Genomic DNA, 15,554 nt, shown 5'->3' on the forward strand with positions numbered 1-15,554 from the left:
GGATCAGCACTTGACACAAGGTAAAACTGTCTGGTACACATCTGGGGCGCCAGCCTTAGGCCTCACTGCCCATCTGTTTCTCCGGTGACTTGGAAGCCCCTTACATCCTTGGGTGTCATGTCCCAGGGCACGGGGCCACAGTGATCTGACCCAAAGACAGAACGTTAGGAATTAGTGTCCCAACCCAATGCGCCCTTGGACTATGAAAGCTCTGCCTCACTCACACAAGGTGCATTTATGCAGTGTTTGCTGTGCGCCTGGCCAGGCAAGGCTGTGAGGACAGGGCTGGCCACATGGGGGAGCTCTTCTGTGAGAAATGTCACCCACCTTCTCCGGGGTTGGGGGGGCAACCATATCAACCCACGGTGGTTAAGATTATCATCCACTCTTCTGTGGAAAAGGGGGGTGGGGGGACCCTGGCTCTTTGTCAGGCTGGGGCAGGGGGAATGCTGGTTTTTATGCCCAAATACAGGCCCCAACCTGGGGCAAGGCGCACCTTGGTGCTGAGGAAAGCCCAGCTAGTGTGTCCCAATGGGCAGTGAAGGGCTGGCTGAACCGTGAGCCGGGAGGACTGCCAAAGGGGGAGAGGTTGTCTGGTCTCTGGGCTTCTGTTCCACACCCAGAAGGCTGGCTGGCAAGATGCGGGTAAAGCTGTAACTGTAGGCCCCCACATGGCGTCCACCGGACCCTAACCAGAGCGAGGGGGCTGGCCACCCTCCAGCCGCTCGGCCGGTTCCCTGCCCGCGCCGCCCTGCCGGCCTGGCTCCTCTGCAGCCGCCACCCCAGCGGGGACTGCGGCAGCCCCTCCCCGGGCCGGCGGGGGCAGGGCGGGAGCAGGGACCCTAAGGAGGACCGAGGACTCGCGCAGCGCAGTCCTTGGGGTGCGCCACGGCCCTCGCCTCTCTTGTGCGCGGGGGGCGCGGACCCCGGCGGCAGCCTTCGGCGCCTCTGGGAACAAACCACCGGCTGCACACTTGGCTCCGCCCCCAACGGCACCGGCACCTCCCCCACCGGCCACCCTCCCCCCGCTGTGCATACCCTCCCAAAAAGCGGTCAACGTCCCGGAGACAGCCTCACGCTCACCAAAGTGGGCGCGGCCTCGCGAGTGCCGGGACCCCCAGCGCTGCCCCAGGTGTCCTCCCCCGCTCGGGCGACACTGCGGCAGACGCGCGGGCGGGGCACCGAGGGAGGGGCGGGCAGGGGCCACGGGGCGGGCCGGGCCGGGACGGGGCGGCGCGGGGCGCGTTGCCATGGCGCCTGGGCGCGCGTAGCCAGACCCGCGCGCGGAGCCAGCGGGGCGACCTGTGCGCAGGGGCCGCAGGAGGGCCGGGGCGAGGCGGGCAGGGGGCGCCTGCCTGGCGCGGAACGGGGAGGCCGCTGCGCCGCCGGCGCGCTTGCAGGATGCAGGCCATGGACCCGACCGCGGCAGATTTCTACGAGGACGGCAAAGACCTAGACTTCTACGACTTCGAGCCGCTCCCCACTCTGCCCGAGGACGAGGTGAGCCCCCGACCCCACAGTGGGACCCCCACCTTCCTTGGCGGAGGGTCCGCGGAGAGCCCCTGGGAAAGGTGCGTCCCGCCCCCAGGCCCTTCCTCTAGGCCAGGTCTTGGCAATAGGAGGGTCCCCAGCTGGTCTCACCACCGCCCACCGGCCTTAAACATTTTCTCATGGAGGGGTCGGGACCCCTGGAATGCCACATGGGACAGCCACGGGTGCTGTCGCTGAAGTTGACGTTCTGCGGGAGGTGGGCTATTAGCAGGGCGTGTGGGGGTAGAGTGCTCTTTCCTCTTTGCAGCCGCCTAGGAGGTCAGGGGAGGTGCTGGCAGGGTCCAATCAGGCCGGACTGGACTGTTGAGGAGCTGGGGGGGGGGGGGGGTCGGGACTGAGGGCTGCCTCCTGCTCACAGAGGACAGGGCCCTCACTCAGGTCCCCGAGTGAGCCTCCACCCAAGGTGCACAGGGGTCTCTGTCATATGAGGTTTCTTGCCACTGAACCCAATCAGATGCCCACAGAGCCAGGTTGCCTGTGACTGAGGCAGACAAGCCAGTCCCCACTTGGTTCGGGTTTGTCCCTGTGTCTGGCTTCCCCATAGTGTCCCACAGGCTCTGGGTCAAATGAATAAACAAGACAGGCTCCTCTGCGTGAGAGGGGGCACCCACTCCCAGGAAGACCCTCTCATCTCCCAAAGCTGTGGGGCCTGGGCAGAGGGCCTTCCAAGCCTCCCTCCAGCAGACAGATGCCCTGATCCCTGGGCTGCCCTGCTCCCTGTTGAGGGCTGGCTCCATGCAGTCCATAGTCAGATGACTTCCTTCCACACTGCCGGTGCTGATGGAGACCTGTCTGGGTGAGTCTGACTGGCTGGTGCCTCCAGGAATGGAAAAGGGGTTCATTGCACCTGCAGTCCCTGGGGCCTTCTGCCCTTGGCCCACCCCCCTGGAGCTCAGGCTGAAGAAGTTCAGTCCTTCCTCCTGGACAACAGAGTCTGTCTCAGGAAACCATTGCTGGCCAGGAGGGACAACTCAGCCAGTGCCCAGGGGAGGGTGCTGCCCTCCTTCCCCCCATGGTGACCTGGATTTGGTGAGAGAAGCTGCAGAGAAGAAAGGCAAGAGAATAAATAAACCTTTGGACATCTCCGTGGCTTTGATGGACGAAGAAAGGGTGCCCTTCGCCCCAGCCTTCACAGCTCCCCAGAGGACACATTCCAGAGCATCTGTGAGACTTGCCTCCTAACCCACAGCAGACACAGCGCAAGCCGCCCACACTCAGTCTCCCCTGTGCCCAGTGCACCAAGCAGGACTGGGGCCAAGTAAACAGGACAAGAGCCAGGATTGGACCCAAAGCCGCCACCCGGCCAGTCTGCCCTCCCACTGAGTCCTGACACCTTTTCTTGGGAGGTGTCCCCGGTGCCCCTCTGAACACAGTGCATGGGGTCGGGGGTCCCCCCATCCTGTGACCAAGGCCTCCAGGTGAAGTGGGATGCCAGCATTGCCTCATTGTTGAGCATCAAGCAGGAAGGTTCAGGGGGCTCTTCCGATTTCTTGCCCCTCTGGAGAGACAGGTGCTACCTTCGGGTGTGCTCTCAGAGAACAGGAGGCCGGTCCCCAGGGCCTGAGCCCTGGAGCAGGCATGACCTGTTCCTGAGAACACACCAGGTCTAGACTTTACACTTGGCTTGGTCAGTGTTGCAGGTTTTAGATCTACATCAGGGACACGTGACTCTGCCTGCTACAGCGATATGTAGTCAGGTGGCATCTGGAAAGCCGTCTTGTGCAAGGTGAGGGAGGAGCCAGGCTGTCTGTCCCCTGGGCAGGCGTGCTGAAGGAGCCTAGAAAGCCAGGACAGTGAGAACACGGGCAGCCCCAGGGAGGGACAGCAGGCACCAGGCCCAGGACACGTACAAACCTCAGGAGACACAGGAGTTGGCCACTCAAAACTGACTGTGCATTGGAGGTCAAGAAATAGACCCTACACACCCCCAGGAGCTCCTGGAATGTCCCTCCCCAGTGTTACGCAAGAAAATCCAAATAGCTATGAACATATGAAAAGATGTTTGACTTCGTTGTAATAGGAGATAGAAAATACACCCACAATGAATACCTCTCCAGATTGGCAAGACCCAAAAAGCTGGATGGCAGCCCTCCCTCCCTGCTGGGAGAATGAAGGGGAACAGTCTTTGGAAAACAACTTGGCACTCGTGTGAAGGATGCCACAGCCTGTATCCCAGCAGTTTCACTGTGGCACGTGCCCGGGGGGTGCCAGTGCCCGGGAGGACTCTGCTGGAAACCCCAGGGGCACTCGGAGAGGGGCTGGCACCATTCAGCCAGGCCCTGGGGAATGTAGCCCAGCTAGTCCCTGGTCACCTCCAGGCAGCACCATGTACAAGCAAAGGACAGGGTTTCAGGATCAGGCAGCTGGTCAGGCAGGACAGTGGCTGCAGGAGAGGCAGACGCCGGCCATCAAGAGGCAGGTGGTGCCACTGTCCACTAGGAGCCTTGGACCGTGAGAGCGAAGGCAGTTTTGGACAGGAAGATGGCGCACCAGTTTGGGGGTGGAAGGGGGCAGGGCATCTCCTGGTCCCCAGACTCCCCTGAAGGGTAAGGAGCGTTCTCATCTTTCCCCAGTTCAGCGAGAACCTCCTAGCCTCTGGGCTGAGTACTGGGCTGGACTTAGGATTCAAAGGCAGATAGGGACTTGTCGCTGCCCAGAGGAGCTCTCGGCTGGGGGTGCCCTAGGAAGGAGGGACACTCCCTAGAGGGTTCATGTGACGTCTGTGTGGAAACAGCTCAGAGCAGCAGGCAGCTGGAGAACCAAGGAGAGCTTCCAGGGGGAGGGCGAGAGTTACCAGCTGTGGGGCTCTTTAGGGCAAGTAGGCAGACCCCCAGCAGGGCACCATGCAGAGCTCCCCAGGCCTGGGGTTCTGGCAGCTGGAGGGACCTCTCATCAGGCCGGGGGGTTGTTGGCAAACCTCAGCAGTGACTGGGTTTTGTGTTGGCAGGCCCCATTCCAAGGTTAAAAAAAATTAATTAGTTATAAGAGGGTGCATTTGAAATGTGCAAAATGACCCCTGGGTCCCCAGGGAACCCTGGCTTTGAGTCTGTGTCTGGGTTGGGGCCTCAGTGAAGTACAGAAACTCCTGAATGGGCACTTTGCTGCAACCAGACAGTGGCCTTGGGTGGGAACCGGCTCTGCCCAGGGTCCCAGGGACTAGCCAACAAGGGACTGCCCTGGGGAACAGCCTGCCCTGGGGAGTCACCTCTGGCTGCCCTCCTGCGCTCCTCTCCATCCAGGGTGGGTTGACTGTGTCTGCACATTTGCAGGGTAGAGACCACTCTCCTGCCCTGCAGGGAACAGGACTTGGGGGTCCCACCCTCACACCTACCCCATGGTCCACTCAAGCACTCCTTGCCGAGGGGTGGCGAGGGGTGGGGCTCGAGGTCCAGTGGGGCCCAGGGATGGGGACCCCTCAGCATGCACGAGACCTCCTCTCAGGGGAGCCAACAACATCCCTAAGCTCTGTCCTGGCTTCGACTGAACCCTGCCTTCCGGTTGCAACAGCAGGGTTTCAGGGGGGCTCAGCCGCGTGGCAGCAATGACTTGGGACCCATGGACGTCACCTCATAAAAGCACAAAGAGAAGCCCCCGATTAGCTGCTCCCACCACGAATAGGTGCAAGGGCCACAGGATAGGGGGAGCGTAGGGCCTGGACCTGAGCAGGAAGTCGAGCGATGGGCCAAGAGAGGCCCCTGTGGGCACAACTGGCCTGGGCTCCCTCTCTTGGCATCACACCCAGTCACCAGCTGTGTGAGCAGGTGGGCTGCTGACCACGTGGGCAGACCAGTGGGTGTGCACAGGGCCCTGTGGGCACTGGCACAGACTCATGCCGTGGGCTAGCTTCACTCTCCTAAAGCACAAACCCATGTGGCCTTGGGTGTGTATTATCTGTGCCTCGTGTGTGCATTCACATGTGAGTGTGTGCACATGTGTGGTATCATGTGCGCTCTATGTGTTTAAGTGAGAAAGTGTATATGTGTATTGTATGTATGTGTGGGTGTGCAGATGTGTGTTTTGTGGGTGTTTTTGTGTATTGTGAGTGTTTGCATGTGTGTACTGTATATAGTGTGTGTGCAGGTGTGCACGCACGCAGATCTGTGTGTGCATATGTATGTTTGCATGTGTGTTTTGTAGATGTGTTTTCATGTGTGTGGTGTGTTTGTGTTGTGTGCAAATATGTGGTATCATGTGCACGAGCACTATGTGTTTATGTGTGTGCGGGTGATACACATATGTTGTGCGCTGTGTGTGTGTGCATGTGTATGTGGGGTGTGCATGGTGCAGGTGTGCATGCACCTCTGTGTTTGCACACGTGCCTGCGTGTGCACAGTGCCAAGGCTCTTTAACCAGGCCCGCAGGCATCATTGGGAGCATCGGGCTCTCCTGAGTCCTGGGGAGACCCGGGCGGTGCAGACAGGCCCCAGGTTCCGCCAAATCAGACCTGTTAGCAGTGAACCTTGGGGACACGGCAGACAGAGGTAGAAGCTGGGGTTTCTGGGTGCCCCCCTCCTCCACTACCCCAATCTGATCATGTGCTCTGCTCTTTGTCCTGGTTTCTCCTTTTAAAACACCCAGTGACCATCTCACAGGGATATGTTTCTGGAACCTGGCTGGGGGCTGTCAGCTCTTGGAGCTGCGGGTCCCTGTGGCCACTTCTTGAACGAGCTTCTCTCATCCATCCACCCCCACCCCATAGAAAGAGCTGGAAGGACCTGGAGACTGGCATCACTGGGCCCCGCACTGCGCCCAGAGGAGGAAGCAGATGGTGGCAGGTGCCAAGCCCGGCCCTGGTCCCCACTCCCACTGCCCCGCTGCCAAACCCAGAGGCTCAGCCAAGATCACAGGAGTCACTGCCTGGTTTCCTCTCTTCCCCTCGCGGGTTAGCCCTTTCCCTTCTGTCCCTGATATGGGGTCCTTGCAGGGCAGGAGAAATTCAAGGTAGGGTGGGAGATGCTTTTTGGACCTGACAACTTGTCTGTGCTCGAAGAACGGTCCTGTGAGGTCTGCAGCGGGGGCAGAGGGGGCTCTGAGTCTTCACAGGGCTCAGCCTCTCTTCGGCACCCTCCCCCAGCCCATGCCCCTCTCCATGCCTCAGCACACCCCTCTCTATCCCCCTCAGAGGCCGAATGCCCAGACCCTTCTGGCCCAGCAGCACGATCCCTCCAGCCAAGCACCCTCATCTGCCCTCCCTTCCGGAGACCAGGTGGCGCACAGACACAGGAGCACCCAGATGACCAGGGTGTCAAGCAGAAGAGCAGAGAGGGGCCTTGAGAGACTGTGTGAGAGACGTGCACGCAGAGGGCACTGTGTGCACATGACAGCATGTCAGTTGTGTGTTAGGGTGTGTGTGGGCACGTGAATGTTGGTGACACGACCACAGCTGAGCTCTCACAGGGTCGGAGGAAACCTACTCAGATCTGGAGGGTGAACTGCACGGGAAGGCCAAGGGTCAGGCTGTGTCCTTCTGTGAACTGCCCGGAGCGAATGTGTGAACCACTCAGCGGCCAGCAGGCCATGTGTGTGCTGTTCGTGTCCTGTGACTGTGCTGTGGGACCACGCACATCAGCCTCCCGTGCACGGCGGGGTCTTCCTAGGCACCACCCATCCCGTTCCGACGTCTCGCTCCGCTGCTCATGCCCTAGAATAGCCAGCGCCTCCGCGCCCGTGAGCTGTGTGTGGCGAGCGGGGGGTCGGCGGTTTCTCGGCAAGTCGGTGACCCAGCTCATGGGGCTGCAGGGACAAAGGCTCAGGTCCAAGCCACCCGTGTGAACACCTGCCCCCGGCAGCACCTAATCATCTCACTAAATGCTCTGTGGCTTCTGACATCCAGGAAACGCCGGGATGACTTCTGTTGGCTGTTATTAAAGAAAAGCCTTGCCTAGCCCCTGGCCGGTTTGGCTCAGCAGTTCGAGCCTCGGGCCACAGACCAAAGAATCGCGGGCTTGATTCCGGTCAAGGGCAGTTTCTCGCTGCGGTGCGTCCGGGCCCTGGTCGGGGCCATGCGGGAGGCATCCAGTCCATGTGTCCCTGTCATGTTGATGTTTCTCTCTCTCCCGCCCTCTCCCTCCAGTTAAAGGTAAATAGAAAATGTCTTTGAGGGAGGATTAAAAAAAAAGAAAGCCTTGCCTAAAACCTCGTTCGTGACTTAAAATGAAATTGCCACACACGTCGTTTGCCTCCCCAGATTAGTCTGGACACGGGGGGCTGGGCCTCCCCGGGAAGGAGGCCTGTGCCCACAGCGGTGTCAGTGGCGCCTGTGTTGGCAGGAGAACGTGTCCCTGGCCGACATCCTGTCGCTGCGCGACAGTGGCCTCAGCGAGCAGGAGGCCTGGGCCGTGTGCCGGGAGTGCAGCCTGTCCATGAGGAGCGTCGCCCACTCGGCCATCTTCCAGACCCTCTGCATCACGCCCGACACCCTGGCCTTCAACACCAGCGGGAACGTGTGCTTCATGGAGCAGCTGAGTGGTGAGGCCCGGGGCCGGCGGGCAGCTGCCCAGGAGGTGCAGAGCTCACGCAGGGGCCCTCCCTGGCCAGGGACCGTCACACAGCCCGGCGTCCATGGTCACCTGATGGGATCTCCAGCCCCCTGGGCTCAGGCCCTGGTGGTGGGTGCTGGTCTCTGTAGCCCCCTCACACCGCCCCCTCAAAGGAGCGGGGAGGACCCCCAGCCCTGACAGCAGCGACGACAGGCCTGGCGCCTCAGCTGGTCCTGCAGGTCCCACTGGCCCTGCAGCAAATGGATACAAGGCCTCCCCGACCCCAGGGAGGGCCCGAGCGTAGGGGCCTGGTGCCTTCAGCCCTCTCCTCTGGGAAGACAGCACCCTTTTCTTCCTCGTTGGAACTGTCAGAACCACAGTCCCACGCTTGCAGGGAAGGAAGTGGTTTCCTTTCCCTCAGGCACCAGGATAGGGGACGGGCAGGAGGCAGAACCGGCCCCTGGAGAGCTCGAGGCTGGGTCTGCTCCTCGCCGACGCCGCCTCCTTCCAGGCCTGTGATCACAGCATCTTCTCTTTCCTCGCCCAGATGACCCTGAGGGTGCCTTTGTCCCCCCGGAGTTTGATATAACGGGGAACACCTTCGAGGTAAGTGGCAGCCGGCGAACCCCTCCGGGCGGGCAGCCGGCCTGTGGGGAGCAGGCGAAGGGCGTCCGCGGGGCGAGCGCCAGGGGCCACCCCGCACGGCTGCCTTGCGCACACCCTTCCTGCCGCTCCCGTGGGCAGCTGGGCTCCACGGAGCTTTGTGTGGATGCATGGTTGTCATTACAGTTGTAAGTGTGTTTTCTAGAGTGTGAATGTTCCATATTTACCACGTTAAAAGTGCCTAAAATTGCCAGCGGTGGCTGGCGGGAACTGCCGTGTCTCTGAGGATTAGTGGACGGGTTGCAGCCTCTGGGTGGTAATTCACAAGTGTCAGGCGGCCGCAGCAGCTCGCTCCAGGTCACACGCGGGCCGCGGCCACCCACGCCTCCGGGGGCCCCTCAGCTGAGTGGAGCCTGGACCCCGAGTGCACGGCTGCGGGGCTCCCTCTGCACCAACCCTGCAGCATGACGGGGGGCCTGTCTGTCCACGGGGGCCACGCTGGGCTCCGGCCCACGGTGGAGAATGGCCACAGAAGCCAATATCTGTGGCTTCTTTCTTCATGGCGCCCACAGTCTCGTAAGATGGTGGAGAAAAGCAAATCCATTGTTAATAAAGAAACAAGGAATTGCAAACTCAGAAATCTTCCCAGCGAAAGCCCATTAGCTCAGTGACATGAGGTTGAGTTTGTACCCCAAACAAGAGTTTAGGATTGGCCCTTCCTGTACTTAATTTTACTTTAAAACAAGCCGGTCTCGGCCCCTTGCCCTGAGAGGCTGTGTCCCAGCTGCAGGGACTGCAGGGCCGGGCCCATGGTCGCGGGTAGACCCCTCTGTCGGGTCTACGGATCTGTGGACCTCGCTCTCCTCAGAACCTTTGATGTGCACAGTTCCCATTCCTGGTCCGTGCACCGACTTCTTTGGTTTTCAATTGCATTTTTGGTGAGGAAACCGAGCTCCAACAGGAGCGCCCAGGGAGCGGTTGCGAGGGGTGCCCCTCCCATCCCCACCCCACCCACGGTGGCCAGCACCAACACCACCCCTCTGAGTTCCTTCTGTCCTCATCCCACAAGTATGGATTTCCGAAATCAATGTTATTTCACTTGTGCTGTTTTTAACTTTATAAAACGTTATCATGCTACATGGAATGTTCTGGAACTTTCTCTCTTTTTATGTTTTTATTAATTTTCAGAGAGAGGAAGGGAGAGGAGAGAGAGAGAGAAACACTGATTGATGAAGGAGAAACATTGATCTCAGCTGCCTCCTGCATGCTCCTTCCTGGGGAGGGGCCCTGAAACCAGACCAGGAGTCAAACCAGTGACCTCCTGGTCCACGGGCTGACACTCATCCAACTGAGCCCCACCAGCTGGGCTGGAAATTCGTTTATGTTTTTGCGGAGACTCATTCGCGTGGCCCTGAGTGAAACAGCACAGCTAACCCGCTGCTCGTGGGAGCCCGAGGCCCCTGGGCCCTGCTGGGGCAGGCTGCTCTGCAGGCTCACGGTGGATCCTGGGCCTGGGGGGCAGGTGGGTGTTCACCAGGTGCCACCGGCAGTGTGCAACACCCCATCGCACGCTTGCGGGTTCAAGGGTGGAGAAGCACGCTGTGCCTCAGGGACTGCAGGGACCGGTGGAGACCCCAGGAATAGCACCTCCTGTCTCATGTTCCCGTGGGTAACCTGGGGCAACATGACCACAGCTCACAGGGACCAAGTGGCAAACGCATGTTCTCGGTGCCACTCCTGCCTTTGAGTCCCCAGCAGGATCAGCTGCTGCTGCCATTGACCAGCCCGGGCCTTTGGTCTCTGCCTGTCAGGGTGCTGGAGTTTGGGCCGCAGTGGCTGATCCAGGCTGAGCTGTCCCCTTCCTGCCACCTCCCCACTACCCTGTGTCCTTTCTTACTCTGCAAACATCAGCCCCTACCTCCCGGCCAACCTGGCCTTGTGTCCATGTGCTCCCACAGAGAGAACGAGGACAGGGAGCAGCGTTCCCAAGCCCTCCGTGTCCTCAAATTCTCCATGTGCTCCAGGCACCATCTCGTCGCCCCTCCTGGGCCCAGGCCTCCTCACCTCCCCTCCTGCTGCTGAGATGATGCCTTAGGCTTCCCAGATCCCCAGACATACGGCAGCCAGTCCTCCTGAGACCAGCCCCTGTGCACCTCACTCCTTGCAGGAAACCCCAGTGGCACCTGGTTTCCTAGAGCTGAAAATATGCCCCATGGCCAGCGATCAGGGCCTGCCCTGCCCAGCCCAGCACCCCCACAGGGCTGTCTGGACCTTGTCATCCTGAGCATGTGTGGTTCTTGTGGGGCCCGGCCAGGACAACCTCGGCACCCGTCACCCACCATCACTGTTGGCTTGTCACCTATCCACAGACATGCATGCATTCAGTCCCAGGGCTCACAGTGACCAGAGCAGATGGCATCCTGCGTCATGGGACTCATGGTCTACACGGAAACCACCTTGATGTTGGCAGTGGTCTGGGCCTGAGAGGGGGCATTGTGAGGAAATCACAGGGTCCTCATCTGGACCGAAAGGTCCTGGAGCCACTTCGAGAAGTGAAGTTGAACTTGAGACATGAATTATGAGTGGGGTTCACAGGATCGAGACTGGGGTAGGTTTCCGAGACAGATGGGGTACAATGTGTAAACATGCTGATATTAGCCAGTGGGTAGTGGACAGTGTCATGCAACACACAGTGAGAAGTATATTATGCTGAATTATTTTCAAACTGAAAGAGACAGATGGACAGAGACACAGATATAGTTGTAGATATATAGATACATACAAAGCAGAAAAGTAGAAAGAGAGGGAGGGAGGGAGGGAGAATGTGGGTGGGTGGATGGGTGGATGGATGGATGAGCAGATGAATGATGAGTGGATGGATGGATAATGATGGACAGGTAGATGGATGGGTGGGGAGATGAATGGGTGGATGGATAGATGGGTACCAGTGGACCTGGAAGGAACTGACGGGATGGAGGGCATGGACAGATACCCTGGCCATTCTGGCTGTGGAACAGAGCCAGGTTTTATTTGGGATCATGGTTTATTGGCGCCTCACTGAGGGACTCACAGCTCAGAGTCCTGGCTGGGGCCTGGGCCTTTCAGGCCCTGGGGAGCTCTTCCACCCCAAGCATTAGCATCCAGCAGGGCCCCCAAAACAAGGTGTCTGCCCTAAGTCTATGCAGCAACTTGACTTAAATGTGGCTCCTTCAAGAAGCCTTGGATGCTGGCCGTGTGGGGACCCAGGCAGGGGACCCTGGGTGTGATGGGCGTGGTCAGCCTATGACAGGACTGAGCAGGCCGCCCTCAACAAGGGAAGAAGGCTGAGGGTTCCCGTGTCACCTGTGAGAGGAGGACAGAAGCCAGGGGCCCAGCCTCAGGCACGGGGAGAGCGGATGGATTCAGTGGCCGTCAGCCCAGCTCACCCGTGTCCACAGGGGACTCACGTGGCAGAGGAACCACTGAGCAGTATATGAGGTGGGGACAGGATTGCATTGTCTGCGGTGACAAGTTTGTGAGCCTGACATCTAAGCGGCTTCCGTGGGAAATGACAGAATGAAGGCTGAAACGGGATACAGCCCGAAAATAAATAGCTTCTGTCTGTGTTAGTGATGACCAGTTGGGGATGGAAAATGTTCTGTTTATTACGGCAGCCACCCTGGAAAGCCCAGGAGTTAAGACAGCAGGAAGGGCTGGAAAGGTGACATGAGAAAACGAGGACACAGACGCTGTGCCCACACCACAGGCCTTCCCAGCTCTATTGAGATACAAACTCACAACATTGTATGAGTTTAAGGTGCACAACGGAATGGTTTGATCCACGTTGTCACTGTGCAGTGATTTCCCCTGGCAGGTTGGTTAACACCTTCATCTCATACTCACCGTTTCTCTTTGGTCTTGAGAACATTCCAGACCTACTATCTCAGCAACTTTGGAGTATTGAGTACAAAATTGTTCCCCCTGGTCACTGTCCTACATACCACATGCCCAGAACTGATTCATCTTGTAATTGCAACTTTGTATCCTTGACCAATGTAGCCCCATTTCCCCACCCCAGCCCCAGGCGACCTCCCTTCTACTGCTGCTGTGAATTTGAGGTTTTCAAAGTCCACATCTACAGGTATCATACAGCGTCTGCCTTTCTCTGTCTGACTTATGTCACTTAGCATAATGCCCTCCAGCGCCATCCTTCTTTTTTGAGGCTGAGTAATATCCTCTTGTGTATAGATATCACATGGTCTTTGTCCATTTATCCAAAGACAGGCACTTACGTTGTTTCCATTTCTTGGCTATTGTGACTAATGCTGCAGTGAACACAGGGCCCGTATATCTATCTGAGATCATGACTTCATTTCTTCTGGGTAAACACCCAGAAGTGAGATTGCTGGGTCATACGGTAGTTCTGTTTTTAATTTTTTGAGGAACCTCCATACTGTTTTCCATGCTGGCTGCACCAGTTTACATTCCCACCAACAGTGCACAAGGGTTCCCTCTTCTCCACATCACTTGTTATTTCTTCTCCTTTTGATAACAGCCATTCTGACAGGTGTGAGGTGACATCTCACGGTGGTTTCGATTTACATTTCCCTGATGATTGGTGATGCTGAGCATCTTTTCAAGTCCCTGGTGTCATTGTCTGTTTCTTTGGAAAGGTGTCCGTTCCGTTCCTCTGCCCATTTTTTAATCAAATTGTTGTATTGCTATTGAGTTGTATGAGTTCTTTATAGTTTTTGGATATTAACTCCCTATGAGATGGATGGTTTGTAAATATTTTCTTCCATTCTGTAGCTGCCCTTTCATTTTGCTGTTTCTCTTGCTATGCAGAAGCTTTTTGGTTGGATGTCATCCCACTTGTTTGTTTGTTTTCTTTTGTTGCCTAAGCTTTTCGTGTCTTATAAAAAACAAAACAAAACAAAACCATTGTCAAGATCCATGATAAGGAGTTTTTCCCTGTGTCTTCTTCTCGAAGTTTTACAGTCTGGGTCTTTGTTTAAGTCTTTAATCTATTTTAGTTCATTTTTGTGAGTGGTACAAGATAGGGTCTAGTTTCATTCTCTTGCATGTGATTATCTAGTTTTTCCAGCGCCACTTATTAACTAGACTGTCCTTTCCCCACTGAGTGTTATTGGCTTCCTTGCCAAATATTGGTTGACCTTATATGTATGGTTCTATTACTGGGCTCTCAGTTCTGTTCCATTGATCCCAGTGCCTGTTTTTATGCCACTGCCACACTGTTTTGATTACTACAGCCTTGTAGTGTAGTTGGAAATCAGGAATGTGATGCCTCCAGCTTTGTTCTTCTACCTGAAGTTTGCTGTGACTATTTAGGGTTTTTTGTGGTTCCATATGAATTTTAGAATTGTTTTTTCTATTTCTGTGAAAAATGCCATAGGAATTTTGATGGGGATTGCATTTAATCTATAGATGGCTTTGGGTAAAATGGACAGTTTAACAAATTATTCTGATCCATGAACATGGGATATCATACCATTTATTTGTGTCTTTTGTTTCTTTCATTGAAGTCTTATACTTTTCTATGTACAGACCTTTCACCTCCTGGGTTAAATTTATTCCTGGGTATTTTATTGTTTTTGATGCTGTTGTGAATGGGATTGTTTTCTTTACTTCTTCTTCAGATATTTTATTGTGTGATTTTGTACCTGAAGTTTTACTGAATTCATTGCTTGGTTCTAACAGGATTGTCCACGTATAAGGACATATTGTCTGCAAGGAGAGACCATTTTACTTCTCCCCTTTGGTCTGGATGTATTCTTTTCTTTCCTGATTTCTCTGGCTAGGACTCCCAGTACATGTTGACTGGGAGGGTGAGCGTGGACACCTTGCCGTCACCCTTGCACCCTGAGTGTGATGTCAGCTAGGTTTGCCATCTGTGGTCTGTATGATGTTGAGGGACACTGCAGCTAAACCCAGTTTGTTGAGAGTTGTTGTCATGAAAGAAAGTTGAATACTGTCAGATGCTTTTCTGTGTCTATTGAGGTGAGCACGTGACTTTTTATCTTTCATTTCGTTTGTGATGTATCCATGCTGATTGATTTGCAGGTGTTGAACCAGCCTCGTACCCCTGGAATAAACCCCACCTGACTATGTTGTATGATCTTTTTAATGTACTCTGGAATTCGGTTTACTAATCTTTTGTTGGGAATTTATACATTTATAACCATCAGGGATATCGGTCTATAGTTTTTGGTTTTTTTCCTTGTAGTGTCCTTCTCTGGCTTTGGTAGCAAGGCCTCCTAAAAATTAGTTTGGAAGTGTTCCCTTTTCTTCCACTTTTTGGAACAATTTAAGCAGGATTGATATTCATTCTTCTTTAAATAATTGGCAGAATTCACCAGGGAAGCCATCTGGTCCTGGGCTTTCCTTTGTTGGGAGGTTTTTGGTTACTGATCCAATCTCCTTACCAGCGATGGTCTGTGAGAGTATCTGTGTCCCCAGCAGTCAGTCTCCCCAGGTGGGATGTTTCTGGGAATTTCTTTGTTCCTCTGGGCTGTCCAGTTTGCCTCCCCGTAATCGTTGGCAGATCTCCTGTGATCCTTGGTATCTCTGCAGTATCAGTTGGAACATCTCCTCTTTTATTTCTGATTTTAGCTATTTGTCCTCTTTTTTCCTAGTGAGTCTAGATGAAGGGTCCACAGCTAGGACCGAGGTCTGCCTGCCTCCTACCTGACACACAGGTGGGCAGACTACTGCCAGGCCCCCTGTGTGTGGTGCTGGACCCCACGGCACCCACCAGGCTACTTTTGTCCGAGGCTGGATGCCACATCATTGTCAAAGGCGGTAGTATCTGGGGGTGTCCTATTTGACCATCTCCCTGATGTCCTAAGTTTCTATTTTGTAAGACGTTGGTCCTTCCTAAATTCTGCAACATTAGTACAGTTCGAATAAAATTCCAACCATTTT

General features: G+C 56.0%; 1 protein-coding gene across 1 annotated transcript in view; it reads left to right on the forward strand.

Moving 5' to 3' along the window:
* Nucleotides 1–1,401: 1,401 nt before the first annotated feature.
* KNDC1 (kinase non-catalytic C-lobe domain containing 1) overlaps nt 1,402–15,554 on the forward strand; it is a 54,789-nt gene continuing 40,636 nt past the window's right edge. The window contains exons 1-3 of the mRNA XM_036265477.1: nt 1,402–1,500; nt 7,821–8,019; nt 8,578–8,636. Of these exons, the coding sequence (XP_036121370.1) occupies nt 1,402–1,500; nt 7,821–8,019; nt 8,578–8,636 (357 nt within the window). The remainder of the gene's footprint in view (nt 1,501–7,820; nt 8,020–8,577; nt 8,637–15,554) is intronic.

Source organism: Molossus molossus, unplaced genomic scaffold (assembly GCF_014108415.1).
Source record: "Molossus molossus isolate mMolMol1 unplaced genomic scaffold, mMolMol1.p scaffold_m16_p_17, whole genome shotgun sequence".
NCBI lineage: Eukaryota > Metazoa > Chordata > Mammalia > Chiroptera > Molossidae > Molossus > Molossus molossus.